This window comes from Anthonomus grandis, chromosome 9 (genome assembly GCF_022605725.1).
Source record: "Anthonomus grandis grandis chromosome 9, icAntGran1.3, whole genome shotgun sequence".
NCBI lineage: Eukaryota > Metazoa > Arthropoda > Insecta > Coleoptera > Curculionidae > Anthonomus > Anthonomus grandis.
Genome location: NC_065554.1, coordinates 26,649,292 through 26,665,774, shown reverse-complemented (window position 1 = coordinate 26,665,774; position 16,483 = coordinate 26,649,292). Strand labels below are relative to the sequence as shown.

The window sequence follows — 16,483 nt, the reverse complement described above, 5'->3', positions numbered from 1 at the left end:
GTCCTTATTTTTTTTTTAAATGCCCCCAAATTTTAAAACCTCAGTTATTTTCTTCTTTGGCAAACTAATGGGGCAACAATGACGTGATTTTTTCAAAAAAATTACCAAAACATTTTAAAAAAAATCCTAAAATGCATTTTAAATAATTAAAAAACCGTTTACAAGGCAACATTTTAAATAGATGTTGTAAACAGAACAATTTTTTTTAAGCAAAATTACGTGTTAAAAAAAACGCATTCTAGGATACTTATATTGTTGGATTTCGCTCCCAATTAAGTAGCCCAATAGCCTGGAAAATAATTACATTAAAGGGCTGTAATAAAACGAAAAAGTTCTTCAAATTGCTAAGATATTGAACAAATTATTGCCAATTGTTGGAAGACAGTAGATGTCTGAATAAAAAAAATACTTTTTGTTAAAAAAAGGTTTGAATCGCTGGAGTAAAATAGAAGATTACCTTAAAAGTCAAAAAGATACAAAAAATAATTTTCAATTCCTGGAAGTTTATAAAATTGAATTCTTTCATGTCTTTGGTCTTTCAGGAATTGAAAATAATTTTCTGTATATTCCAGACATTTGATAATTTTTTTGTTTTTCAATTGGAAATAATTTTTACAGTCATTGGCGTAAAGAAACAATATTGTAAGTATAGTTTAGACCTAGAGGTTTCCCAATAATTGGGAAATTCATTATTTCTTACAGGCAGTCAGGATACTTTAAAAGTTTCTTCCAGGCAATTGAAATTTCCATCAGTAATTTGAGCTTAAAAAAGTCAAGACAGTAAAAATTAATAATAAAAGAACAATAGGGAAATTAAATAAGAAAACTGAGAAAGCTAAAAAATATTTAAGAAAACGCCAATAAAAAAAAATAAGGGACGTAAAGAGACAATTTTTGTGATTTTTGATGCACGGAAGCTAGAAGTTTTCTTTTGTCTTAAAAGTTTCCTAATAATTGAGAAATTCATTATTAATTATAAGCAGTCAGAATATTATTAAAGATTTTTTATTTTAATTACAATTTTTTATACTTAATTACATATACTTAAAAGTTTCCTAATAATTGAAAAAGTTGAAAAAATATTACCAATTCCTAGAAGATATTAAAAGTTTAATAATTATATAAAAATAGAACGAACGGAATTTATTTTCAAAACTTAAAACACTTGGAAGGAATGATTTCAATTCCCTTGAATAAAATGGAAAATGACTTAATATGTCTGAATTTGATAAGAAACTACTTTAAATATTTAAAAGATTTTAATTTCCTCAAAGGAATGACTTTGAATGCCAGGAATTAATTTTACAATCGCTTTAAATGCCTATAATAGATAGAATAAAATGATATTTTACAATACGTTTAGTTACGTATTTTAAAAAAACGCATTCTAGGATGCTTATGTTTTTGGATTTTACTCCCAATTAAGTAGTCCAATAGCCTGGATAATAATTATATTAAAGGCCTGAAATAAAACGAAAAAGTTCTTCAAATTGCTAAGATATAAGACAAATTATTTCCAATTGTTGGAAGATAGTAGATGTCTGAATAAAAAAAGGTTTGAATCTCTGGTGTAAAATAGAAGATTACCTTAAAAGTCAAAAAGATACAAAAAATAATTTTCAATCCCTGGAAGTCCAAAAAATTTAATTGTTTCATGTCTTGGGTCTTCCAGGGATTGAAAATAATTTTCTGTATATTCCAGACATTTGATATTTTTTTTGCTTTTCAATTATAAATAATTGGGAAATTCATTATTTCTTACAGGCAGTCAGGATACTTTAAAAGTCTCTTCCAGGCAATTGACATTTCCACCAGTAATTTGAGCTTCAAAAAGTCAAGACAATAAAAATTAATAATAGAAGAACAATAAGAAAATTAAATAAGAAAACTGAGAAAGCTAAAAAATATTTAAGAAAACGCCAATAAAAAAAATAAGAGACGTAAAGAAAAGTTATGTGAAAGAATATTCTCAATTCCTGAAAGATATAAAAATAGAAGTCAAATAATTATAAACCTAAGTTATAGAACTTCTTATAGTCACTGGTATTTGCAATTTTGTGTCCCTCTCTGATTTGTATTAAATTGATTTTCTGTTTATTGTTAATAACCAAACCAGAGAATGTCAAACTTTTTTTCTTAACGGATTATTATTGTTTTAAATATACAGGGCGTTAAAAAAACTGATCTATAGAATTTTTTTTTAAAAAAACCTCATAATTTTTCTGGTCACAAATGCTTGGAATAAAATAATGAATTATCTTTTTATCGATTTTAATTGAGGAAAATATAAGGAAATTATCCAAAATTTTTTTCCAAAAAATGTTCCTAAAATGCATTTAATTTTTATTTTATTAAAAAACCGTTTATAAGGTAAAATTTAAAAAATGCCATTCTTCCGCAATATTATCTTAACAGTGGGCATTATGATTTATCTTGAATATATTTGTACACAGCATTTTATTGATACCCTTACAGAACATGCTTTCCAAGTTCTTCTTAATCTTTAGGCCTATCTAATTAATAGTTTTTGAGATATTCAACTTTTTGTCTAATAAAAAAAAATACTTTTATAACCATTAAAAATTATTAAACATTATTACAGAATATACAAAACAAAATTCCATGAACATACAAATAATTCAAAATTACAACAATTTGTTTGGTAATCGGAGTGCAACGCGATTTTTATAAAAAAACCGATACACATGCAAGTACATAGATTAATTGTGTACATGTGCTGTACAACCCGTGTTCCTAAATAAACTGTTTTCTAAAAAACGTAATATTATGTATTTACAATAAGGTCCATACCAAAATCAAAAGGGACAATATGTGCATTTTACAAAGAAACTAGCGAGTGGCTATGAAGCTGGGCAAAAAGAAAAACAAAAGAATCCAAAGACGAGCGAGAACGGTATAGGGGCGAGCACGGAGGGTAGATAACAGGCGAGTGAGAATTCAATTTTAATGTAAATATTTACAATTAGCAAGATCAGGTGTGCAGAACATTAATTAAAACAAAAATACCATTTTATAAAATACGGTCACATTAGGTTACCATAATTTGCGTGTTTAAGAGATATCTTTTTAAGTTTATAATGAATTTTTTAGGCGAACATTCCTTTATATAAATAAGTAGTTCATTCCACATCCGAATGCCCATATATAAAAAAGATTTTTTAAAGGTTGCTGTTCTATGTAAAGGAATTTTAAGCAAATGGGGATTTCTTGTATTATAAGGAATATCTTGATTAAAAATTAAATTTCTTAAATTTGCAGGCTGTCCGGTTTTCATTATTTTATAAATTAAATTAAACATATGGACTTGCCTTCTATTGCTCATATTCAGAATTAAATTAGAATTTAAATATGGAGTTATGCGGTTTCTAGAGGCAATATTAAATGAATATCTAATGTGGTTCAGGGAACAAGATCGATTTTCAAGGTTATAACTCGCCTTAAAGTCCTTTGACTTAAAAACTAAATAATCTTTTCTTATGAAGCTGAATTACTCTAAAGACTAAAAACTAAGACTTAAGAGAGCATACTTTCTAAATTCTTTTTAAACTTTAAGCTTGTAACTAACAGTTTTTGAGATATCTAACTTTTTATGTATTGAGATCTAAGGAGCAAGTTCCTTCTTCAAGATGACGACTCAATTCAAAATCCAAAATGTCAAAAACTATGCTATTCTTATGAAATAAAAAGGACAAAATTCATAAAAGCACGTTTTTTAAGTCGTAATTAAAGTCCAAGTGTATCCAACTAATAGTTTTTGAGTTATTTAACTCTCTGTCCAGTGAGGCTCAAGTTTTCCTGAAAATAAAAATAAAATTTTTCTGGTTACAACTGTTAAATGCCCCATACGGCATACATTTAAATAACCAGTAAATTACCCGATTTTTCACACACCTGTTTCACGCAACAATTAAAGCTCGACCATAAAATTCGAACTAAAAAATAAATATTAAAAAAAAATCCCTAAATAATATTTTCAACAGCGCCATTATTGTCGTACAGGAATTAATGGCGGACATACTTTTTGATAGGCGATCCTCTTTTATGGCCCGTTCTTTGTTAAAAGTTATGTCTTTACAATGGTTTATGGCATGGATGTAACATTTAATCCTAGAAGTTATGAGTCTCTCTTGATGAGTTTTAGGGGTCAGGTAAAGGTTTTCTTTTTTATAATTAGCCTATTTGAAAACATAAAATCAGAGACGCCAAAAACCGTTTGAAATAAATAAGGGTTTCCTGGTACACGGAATAAGGGCGCAACTAACCGCGTAAAAATAATTGTATTGGCACTAAAACTTGTAGTACGGAAATTAGAGTTGAAAGGGACTGAGTAATAGGAGGTCACGCGAACTAAGGGTTGACATGCACGCCATACAAATTGGTATGTCTGGGTTAAAACCGTAAAATCCGATAAAAATTGCTTATGATAGGCTCCGGTTGTGGGGTTAAGAAATTACGTTTGATTAGCTTGAATTTAATGATTTTTTTTCAGGGTTCAGTTTCGTGTTGATTTTAAATTATGGTTGGTCAATAATGTATGTTAATGCCATCATTTTAATGAATTTCAATGTAGTGTAATTCAGCTAAATTTCTATTTTTTCCAAGATTAAAATTAATTTTAAAATGCATTTTTTATGTTATTAGAGTTTTTTTTTTATTTCGAGGTTTTGAACCAGTTTTTCACGCCTTTTAGAGATTTGAAGTAATTTTTTATTTTATTCCAGGTAAATAAATTCCAAAAAAATAATTTTTTATATATTTTAGTAATTTGAAGTGACTTTCTTGTTAATACCAGGCACTTATTTTTTTGCAATATTTTTCAGAAATTAAAAATATTTTTTTACATTTTCCTGAAATAATATCGATAAAAAGATTTTTTTAAATAAAAAAAAATTTTTATTTTTAAATAAAATTTTTTATTTTATTCCAGGCATTTAAGAAATGAAAAATTATGAGGATTTTTCGAAATTTTTTCTATACATCAGTTTTCTCAATTTTTTTAAACGCCCTGTATATTTGAAACATTAATAATCCCTTAAGAAAAAAAGTTTGACATTCTCTGCTTTGGCCGTTGGCAGTCGACAGAAAATCAATTTAATACAAGTCAAAGAGAGACGGAAAATTGCAACTGCCAGTGACGATAAAAAGTTCTATCTAACTTAGGTTTCTGATATCTATTATTTAACTTTCATATCTGACCATACCAGGAATTGATACTCAGATTCCAGTAAATTGACAAACTTTTTCATTTTTATTCTAGGCATTTAAAATAGAAAATTCGTCTTAAAATAAAAGAAATGTTTAATAGTATTCTGACTACTGAATTTCCCAAAATAAACTTATTGCTTCCGGGCATCAAAAATCACAAAAATTGCCTCTTTAAGTCCCTTATCTTTATTTTTATTGGCGTTTTCTTAAATATTTTTGAGCTTTCTCAGTTTTCTTAATTAATTTTCTTATTGTTCTTTTATTATTAATTTATTCTGCCTTAACTTTTGACTTTTTGAAGCTGAACTTACTGATAGAAACATCAATTGCCTGGAAGAAAATTTCAAAGTATACTGACTACCTGTAAGAAATAATGAATTTCCAAATTATTGGGAAACTTTTTTGACAAAAAGAAACTTATTGCTTCCGGGCATCAAAAATCACAAAAATTAAGTCCCTTATTTTATTTTTATTGCCGTTTTCTTAAATATTTTTCAGCTTTCTCAGTTTTCTTATTTAATTTTTTTATTGTTCTTTTATTATTAATTTATTCTGTCTTGACTTTTGACTTTTTAAAGCTGAAATTACTGACAAAACTTCAATAGCCTGGAAGAAACTTTTAAAGCATGACTGACTACTTGTACGAATTAATGAATTTTCCAATTATTGGGAAACCTCTTGGTCCAAAGTATACTTACTGCTTCCGACCATATATAGGTTATCAAAAATCACATATATTGTCTCTTTATACCAATTTTTGTCATTTTGATTTGCGCTCCAATGGTCTGGAAATCGTAAACGTTATTTCCAATCCAGACAAACAAAAAAAAATCAAATGCCTGGAATATAGAGAAAATTATTTTCAATTTCTGGAAAACTAGAGAGATATAGGAAATACCAGGCAATTGAAGCAATTTTAAATTGTTTGGCCCTCTAAGAATTGGAAATAATTTTTTTTTAATCCTAGTAATTTAAAGATTTTTTTCATTTTATTAAAGGCCTATAATAAAAATATTATCCAGGCTATTGGAGTACTTTTCTGGGAGTGCAGACCAAAAATATAAGGATCCCAGAGTGCGTATTAATTTTTAGACAGTTTTTGGGGCTGTCATTTCCTTCCAAAAAACTTTTTAATATCCGCCATTGGTTTGACACTATTTTCAAGTCATACACATTTCTTATGTGTCATGCAATTTAAACATTTTTTTCGCGCTTTTACTTTGACTAAATATTTTTTTAAAATCAAACCTAAAGAATGATTAGGCATTTTAAGTCATTTTAAGCCTGCCCTTTCCTTTGCCGGTTTCTAGTTCTCTAGTATGTATGATTTTAGCGTCAGTAGGAACATCTATACTCTAAGTATACTGTAATTGCAAAGTTTCACCATTTTATCAAAAAAAAATTCAACAACACTCACCATATACAACGACTTGGGTACTGGGAGCCATTCTCTTGGCGGCAATATTCTCAGCGACGCACGTGTAATTCCCGGTATCCTGGGTCCTGGCTTCTGATATAAGAAGATGGCCCTCAGTGGTCACCAACACTGTCTTATCAGATTGCAACATTTGTCCCCCCCTAAGCCAATAGATCCTTGGGGGTGGCATCCCTTGGGGCGCAATGCACTTTAGCTCCGTATGGTGTCCTAGCTCCACACGAATGACGGGTTCTGGATTCACTTCGAATTGCTTTTTTAGGTCTGAAAACAATACAATCTGGATTTGTTATAAAACAAAGGTTTAATGATACTTAAACTAGAATAAGCCGGATTAAAACAAAGCATTTTTAATTTATATAGTCCTGAGCGACGCTTAAATTTTTAGAGGCTCCCGTTCATTAAAATCGTCCCTGTTAATTGTAAAAATTCGCGATTTACGACTCTATCTCGTGAATAATTCAGAGGTGATTTAAAGTTTGAACGAGCTTCTAGGTTAATGAAATAATAAAATACACTTTTACAGAGACAAATTTAATCCCAATTAATTAAGACTGAAAGTGTAAAAAATTGCTTGTCATATCCTTAAACCTTAATCCTATTAGGCCGGAGGGATTATAATAAACCAACAAGAGAGGCTTAATTGGTTTTAATGTTTATTATTTATCGGGCCCATCTGAGGAACTAAAAATAGACGTACTCTCCATAGGGATTCTCTAATTAAATTTCAAGACAAGGAGGTGTGCTATAGGGTGGTTTTTAGGTCAATAGGGCTTATCTTTGCCCTAAGAAAAACAAGGGATGAGAAGGAAATAACAGAATTTGGGAAAAATATATGTTTTTTATATATGGCGAGGGGTTGTAAGGAGATTATACATTGAATATTGAGAAATATGTTTGTCTATTAAACTTAAGTCATATTTTAAAAAGCATTATAATTTTTAAGTTTTAAGAATGTCTTCCGAATATTCTGAAGTTTTAAGGTTCTTAATATTTGTAGATTGAAAGAGCTAAAACTTATTTTTTTAAAAGCGTATTTGTTTATGAAGGTATTAAACGTTAAAAAGTTTTTATATTTTATTTTTAATTGAGTAAAACGTGAACTTTTTATTTTTTTTATGCATACCCACTGCAATTTATTTAAAACAATTGGGTTTACTAATTAATATAAAAGATGTTACTTAACTAAATTAACTAACTGGAAAAAAAAACTTACTTTTTAAGAAATTATTGAGGTTGGAAATAATTTTCTTTAAATTATTTAAATTTTCTGGTATTGAAAATAATTTGTCCTAAATTTTGGGCGTGTGATATTTTTTTTTGTTTTTTACGTTTTCCAGGAGTAATTTTTAGGTCTTCCAGGGATTGGAAATACTCTTCTGTATATATATTTCATATATTTGACGTAATTCTTATATCTTCCAGGACCTGAATATAATTTTTATTGCATACTTTAGGCATTTAAAGTAACCCTACATTTTATTCCAGGCATTAAATGCAAGTTATTGCAGTACTTTTCTATGTTTTCACATATTTTTTTTTGCAGATTTTTCAAATAGTTTGTTAAGTCTCTTTCAAAAATTGAAATTAATTTTCCATACATTTTAGACATTTGAAGTAATTTTTTTAATATCAGGAGGGTTCAAAACTTGAATATAAAAAATGCAACAAATTGCAAAAAAAATATATAAATGTTTTTTTCCATAATTGCCCATCTCAGACCCAACAATTAAAAAGGATCTTAATAAAATGGCGCTTTTTTACTATAGTAAACATTAATAAGTAAAGCAATTATATTTTTAAGGCATTAAACCTTTAATTGACAAGCAAACCATAATTATTCATTTGAAATAGTAAAATCGTAAAGGATGATAATGTAATCATGCTTCTTGGCTACAGTGACTATAAACACATAGAAAACTAAATTATCATTAGTTTAAGGCTTTAATTATGGAGCAAAATACGGTAGAATCTTCTAAAAATAAAATGGAAAAGACATGCATTTTTAACCATAAATATTGATCTCAGACCCTAAAATCTTAAAAGATACTTATAAAATCATTCTTTTTGGGTATAGTGACCATAAAAACGTAAAAAGCTAATATTAATTGAATGCGACTAATGCTTTAATTGAAGAGCAAAATACGGCAGAATCACAAGCATTTATGTTTCAATTCATTTGAGACTCTAAAATCGTTTAGAATACCTATATATAGAAATCATGCTTCTTGGCTGTAGTGACCATAAATACGTAAAAAACTAATTATAATTAAAGGCGATCCCTAAAGTGAATCCCTTAAAAGTAAAATACAAAAAAACACAATTTTAACCATAAATATTGATCTCAGACCCTGAAATTGTAAAGGATACGTATGAAGTCATGCTTTTTCACTATAGTGACCATAATTACATAAACAACTAATGATAATTCAAGGCGAATAAGGCCTTAATTGAGAGCAAAATACAACAGAATCATAAACAATTAAGTCTCAATTCATTTGACACTGTAAAATCGTTTAGAATACTTATGAAATCATGCTTCCTGGCTGTAGTGACCATAAATACGTACAAAACTAATAATAATTCAAGGCGATCAGAGCTCTAATTAATGTGCAAAATGCGATTAAATTCTCTATAAATAAAATGGAAAGAACGCATTTTTAATCATACATTTTGATCCCAGACCCTAAAATCGTAAAGGATCCGTAGGAAGTCATGCTTTTTGACTATAGTGACCATAAATACATAAAAAAAAATATGATAATTCAAGGCGAATAAGGCTTTAATTGACGGCAGAATCACAAACAATTAAGTTTCAATTAATTTGAGACTCTAAAATCGTTTAGAATATCAATGAAATCCTGCTTCTTGGCTGTAGTATATTAATGCAAGTAAAATAATTTAAAGTGAAAAAAACCCACTAAATTATAAAAAGAAAACTTATTTTTTTTACCACAATTGTCTATTTCAGACACAAAAAAGAAAAGAAGAATTTTAATAAAATGTCGCTTTTTTTATTGTAACTATGAATATGTAAAATAAATAGTGTTTCAAGGTAACGAGACTTTATTTGACGAGCAAAATGCAACAGAATCTCAAAAAAAATGCAAAGAGGCCATTTCTAACCGTAATTATTAATGTGAGACCTTAAAATCCTAAGGAATACTTATGAAATCATATTTCTTGACTGTAGTGACCATAATTATGCAAACAAAAAATCACGAAATTATAAAAAAAAATATTTGTAGCCATAATTATTCATCTCAGGGCAAAAAATCATAATAAAAAGATAGTCCTTGACTCTAGTGAGTATTACGTCTTTATTTTGATCCCAGACCCTAAAATCGTAAAGGATCCTTAGGAAGTCACGCTTTTTGACAATAGTGACCATAAATACATAAAAAACTTATGATAATTCAAGGCGAATAAGGCTTTAATTGACGGCAGAATCACAAACAATTAAGTTTCAATTCATTTAAGACTCTAAAATCGTTTAGAATATCAATGAAATCCTGCTTCTTGGCTGTAGTATATTAATGCAAGTAAAATAATTTAAAGTAAAAAAAAACCAGTACAAAAAAATTTAATGTAAATACAAATAAATAATTAATTTTTAGTCCTTTATAAATATGACTAAGTAATTCATTTACTATATACCCTTGTCGCGTTGATATCCTGAAAAATGACATTAATATTATTAAAAATAGTGTTGAACAAGTAAAGATTGTCTTTTCTTTCAGTCTAATAAAATAAGTTTGTGTAATTAATAAATTTGGCACCTCCCAGGCCTTAATCGCAATAACAGGGGTCATTATAATTTCATAAATAATTTAATAATAATAATTCACACCATAGATTAAGATGTGTGGCAAATAGCCCTTTAGTATTAACCATAAAACTCTGCAATAAATTTCCGATAAAAATGAAATAAATTTAAAATTTAAATAAATTTAATTTGATAGTAAAATAGATGATTTACAATAATGCTTTTTACTTAATTTAAAAATATTTTAAACTAAATTTATATGACGTATGACACTGATGGCAGGCTGATAAGATTATACGTGTTAGTTCCTTTATAGTTTTAATTTTATTCGCTGTGTTTAAAAGTTTCGTTTTTTGTATTTTTTGTCATTTATTTATACTTTTTTATATAGTATTCTATTTGGAAATAGAATTTCAATACATTTTTTATTCAAATATTTTTTCGTTTCCCACAAGAAGTTCTAATAAGAAAATAGTGGATACTACTGTAACATTGATGCTCAGACCAAACGTTAAAAGTCAACGTTGTTAATTGTTTTACAACTATGTCAACTAATAAGATGTGCCGTGAATATTTATAATCCGCACTAAAATACCCCAAATTCTTAAAACAAATAAACAAACGAACTTCCCGTAATAGTTTTTGTTCGGTCGAAAATCCCCCAGATGCAAACTCGGAGCCGACTCCGGGCTTATTATAATAGAGAGCATAGAGCGGAGTCTGCTCAGTATTTACTGGTGCATCCCATTCAGCTGTGAATTTTCACGGACCCGAGCGTTTTAGCCCGAATACGAATCTGAATAAGTAAACACAGTGTGATTTATAGCGGTCCAAATGTATTCCTGCAGGACTCCGGGACTATAGGAATATGCACGCTATATTCTTCCCGGGAGTTATGAATATGTTATTGTTGCGAGAGCGCACTAGGTTTTGTCTAGTTTGTGTAAATGCTATGGCGGACAGACAAAAAGGTGTTAGTTTATGAGTATATGAGCCATTTCTGGTGATTAATTTTGCAGCCACTTTTGATTGAGATATAAAAAATTAAAGGTTCTTATCAATTAAACTAAAGCCTTTCTTGCGTTTGATATATGAATGCAAATTCAGCACTTCTATTAAAACGTGTATTTAAATCGGCTAATTTAAAAGTAATAAAAATGCATATTTTGCACCGCACTGCTCGTACCTTTCTACCGTGACCATCAACATTCTATAATAGGTGGGTGAATTTCAAATCAAAATGACACGAGATAAACATCGGCGTTTTATCATTTCTCGCATATTTTCCCTTTTAATCACTCGACTAAATCATTAAGTCTTATCGTCGACGAAATCTGGCCGCGGCTTATTAAATTATCTCGCGTAGGTAAGCGTCATTAGTTATTTGCTATACGAGCCACGGGTCCGGTCTTACGACTTCATTTTTTTCCTCATTTTTGTTTATATTTTTTTGGGTACTTTCCACTAGTTCTACATGCCTAAAAGAGAAGGTGGATTATTTTCACATCGTCACCCATAAATTGTTTTTAATATGCATGTGCGAAAGAATGTTCATGATAGTCATTAAAAGTTGAAACAAAAAAGTTGCTCTAAGAGTTTAAATAATGTCGGAAAAAATTCAAAAAGATTATTTGAATTTTCAGTTTGTTTTCTCCAGAAATAATCAAAATTTCTAAACGGCACTTCAGTAATATGTAGGGAATTACGTAAATTTGGCCTAATTTAATTGACCCTGTATGTTTTACAGTTTCTAAATGGTCACCCTCGAATTTGGGACATTCTGTATATTTAAATATTCATATTTAATTATATGTTTATTTTAAAAATTAAATCAATTATATTTTTTGATTTAAAAATGTAAATCTTTCAATTTTTTTTTATTAATAAAACTTTTTCCTGGATTTTCTATAACTTTGTAATCATTTCCTCAGGAAGAATTTAACAGTGAAGCACAGAAAATTTTAAAAATATTTAAATATAGTAAAAAGCATTTTAAAAATTACAATATTTAACGAAAATTATTCTATTTAAATCATTGAATTAAAAACATAGGAATTAAACATTTTTAAAGACATGATTACAATAAAACTTAACTAATGTAACTTAAATACAGAAAAAGAATCATCGTTTTTTTTAAATTAACATAACTCTTATAAAACTAGTTTAATGTAAAAAAAATGTATTGGTAATTAAAATTAAGAGTTGGAAGGTTGGTTCAATACTAGCGAGTTAACAGCTGACAAAATATGACAAATTATCAGACTTTGAAATCGATTTCAACTCCCACGAAAATGCACTCATTATTAAATTTAATATTATAATATCTGAAATGTTTACGTTAATGAGGCACAATGTAATGTTTTTAATATTAAAAAAACCTGTTATATGTAAGTAGTATTCTTGATCACTAGAGGCAGTTATGTCTGTGTGCATTTCTTTTTTTCTGTATTTTTTATTATTTCTTATTACTGAATTAAAGAAAGTGATAGCTAATATCAAACGGTAAATAATTTTGTTATATCTATTTATATGATTGTTTTGTTATATGTTTTCTAAATATCTTTTACAAGACACACAGGTAGCAAAATGACGTCTTAAAGACGTTGTTTGTTGTACTTTTTGGTCTATATGACGAGTCAAATTGACGACGTTAAAGTGACGTACAAATGTCACATCCAAAATTACGTCATAAAAAACGTCGGTGATACGTCCTGAATAAAGGGTAAAAAACATCGATAAGGCGTACATGGAATTTAAAAAGGACCTATGAAAGACGTCAAATTTTTAAGTAGGATGACGTTCAAAGACTATTTTAGGTCATTTAAACGGACCTTTGAGGATTGCTTGAATATTAAAACAAACATTTTAACTTAAATTCCAAATATATATTTATTTATTCATTTTTAAGTATAACAAAATAAAATAGATATAATACACTATTCGCAATACCCTATAACACTAATACACTCGATTCACTCTATTCGATTTTAAGGGGTTTATTTTAATATACAACTTGTACTTATACATGTGTGTTAAAGGTATCGAAAAACATTATCGAGAGTACAACTAAGATTCTAACCCCAAAAAAACAGACATATATAAATGACTGACATGACATTAATGACAGAAGATTAAAGATACGTTTACATATTATTAGCTATTATACAGATTACAGAACTATGACAGATTAAAGAAATGTATACATCATCACACCTCCGCAATTCTTATATCATTAAAGACCACAAATATCTTTTAACCTTCTTCAAAATCTTTCAAGTTAGTCAATTATCACTGTACATGTATATCTCATAAAAGTTATAAAACTAAATATTTTCCTAATATTTTTAACAAATTCCTGTACTTTCAGAAGTATGTACAGACATAAAAAAATTTTATTTTATTCTCTTTAACACATTCCTTTAGAAAGTGATGTTTAACATCAATGTGCTTTGTTGCCAATGTGTTTGACATTTTAATGTAGGATTGATTGTCCTTCAAAACATGTACAGAAAAAGCATCTAGATTAAGCAGTTCGGATATAAGTTGGCAAAAAAAAATACATTCTGCAGTACAGTCAGATAGTGCAATATACTCTGCTTCTGAGCTGTTTAGAGAAACTGTTGCTTCTTTTTTTTTTTGATTTCCAGAAAATAAAGTTTCCAAAAATATTTATACCATATCGTGAAATGCTTTTTCTATCACAAATATCATTCGCCTAATTAGCATCAACAAAAGCATTAATGATTTGATTTGTCTTGTTTGACTTTTTATATAAAATACCAAACTTTTCTGTACTTCTTAAGTACATTTTTCAAACATTTTCAATGTTCAACATGAAAACAATTTTGATACATACTAAAAAAGTAAATAAAATAACTAAGATCAGGTCTGGTTCCTAACATAATGTACGTTAAAAATCCTATAATTTTGCTCAATAAGTTTAACTCTGAATTCCAAGTTACCAAATTATATTCTCATCAAATGGTTTCAAGCTTACAGTTGAGGTATTTATCGACATTTTCAATTTTGTTGGCTTTTCTTCCCACGCTTAGACTTACTAATCTCATAACCTCTAACCTGAACAAATACACAAATTAGCACCGATCTGGGACCATAACCTGTAGAGTAACGTAGATCAAATGGTATTTATCACTAATTTATTTTAATAAACAACTGATTTTGATGATTGACAACATTAATGACAGAAGATTAAAGATACATTTACATATTACTAGCTACAGAACTATGACACATACAGGGTGTGCCAACAAGGTGTACGGCTAAGATAGCGCCTTAACTATACGAGGATCAAAAAGTTCTACAGCAAAGTTATAGGGTTGACAAAAACCTACGAACTAAAAATATTTTTATGTATACTGGGTGTGTCACAAAAAAGTTACTATCAAATATGATTTTTTTTTAAATGGTACGCCCTGTATATTATGGTACTAAAATGTGAGGCAAAAAGAGTACTTTACTTTGGTATAACGTTTTTAAAATTTCCGAACTTTTAGAGGGTTCGTTTAAAAAATCATAATTAACTTAAAACTTATTCTTCCCCTATGAAACTTGTACCACAGTTAGTCTAGGGTACCTCCTCTAGGCTGACTATGATAATTTGTAATTTTTTAATACAGGATGTTTTTAAAGAACTTTCAAACTTGCTGAAATTAAATACGCAATTTTTTTCAAATCGAACACCCTTTATATTTTTATCTAATTAAGTTTGTCCCTCAAATACCTTCATTTTTTATTTAATATGTCCTATAGCTGTACCATGTAACTGTACCCTGTACCATCAATTGCATATCTTATTTTAGTCACGTGGTTCGATTACGTAATGTTAATTGTCTTTGGATATTATTAAACCAAGCCGCCTCAGACTGCGTTTGTTCTACACAAATATGGTGCAGGTAGGTGATCCCGAGTCAATTCTCCACATTGTCTCTTCTTTTTATTTATTTTTTTACTTTAAAATTTACTTTAAAGTTTTTTTATTAAAGATTTATAAAAAGGACGTAATAGATTGATAGAATTAGGTAATAAAAGATCCTTAGTATTTACCTGTGCAAAAAAAAAGTCGTGTGTGTGAGGGATACGAATGATTAATCTGAAATTACTAATTAGGACGTCATCCGATGTCATCTTGACAAAAATTCTGTGCCCCAAATGCGACGTAAAAACAACGTTGCTTAACGTCATTTGACGGCCTCTTGCTTCCTGGGCAGCGACCTTATTATAACATGCAGCACATGTATGAAGCTTGTAGGGTAAAAATAGGAATCGTACGTCGGCCATCTTGCTTGGCAAAATTGACAGGAATGACATTGTTGACATTGTCTGATAGAATATAATTTGATTTTGTTTTCAACGTATGCTGGAAGCGTGGATTTTAAATTAAGAACTTTGTTTTCCTAAAAATTTCTCTTTGAATATCCGGAGTATTTTTTTAATTGTTTTGGAGCAATTACAGGTTTTTAGTAAGAAAATGTAATTTTATTTATTACTATTACCTTTTTGTCAATTTTTAGAACAGTCATTTTTTAATAAAATCAAACTTAGTTGGTTTCAATGAAGAAGTTTCCTCTTTCAAATATTTAATTTTTAACTTGATTATTATAAATACATATTACAAAATGTCTGGCATCTCATTTTATTTTCCACAATTAACAAGTTGATTTTTTAGAATACAAATTTTCCCGTAAATATCCTTCATGTAATATTTTAAATGGTTTTGATAAACATAATAATAAAAGATTTTTTCAATTTTCTTCAGTCCCCATTACAAGAAAAACATGGAGAGAGATATGCAATGTAAGGTTTATTAAGACTCTAAGCTATAGAATTTGTTCTGATCAGTTTTCTCCAACAAATTTTAAAATCGCTGATACTACTGACTGTTTTTTATTATTTTCTGTAGACATAAGTGGAATTTAGATTTTTTTTACAAAGAAGATTATTATACATTTTTATCGAATATTTAATTAAGGTGTAGTTATATTTTATATATTGCTATATAGGTCGCTGGTTCATATCCGGCTCGAAGGACCACAATG

At 28.5% G+C, this 16,483-nt stretch overlaps 1 protein-coding gene across 6 annotated transcripts in view; it reads right to left on the bottom strand.

Annotated features, from left to right (window-relative positions):
- LOC126740145 (netrin receptor UNC5C) overlaps positions 1–16,483 on the bottom strand; it is a 346,710-nt gene that overhangs the window by 75,841 nt on the left and 254,386 nt on the right. For all 6 annotated transcript variants that reach the window (XM_050446069.1, XM_050446068.1, XM_050446072.1 and 3 more), the window contains one exon: positions 6,644–6,925. In XM_050446069.1, the coding sequence (XP_050302026.1) occupies positions 6,644–6,925 (282 nt within the window). The remainder of the gene's footprint in view (positions 1–6,643; positions 6,926–16,483) is intronic.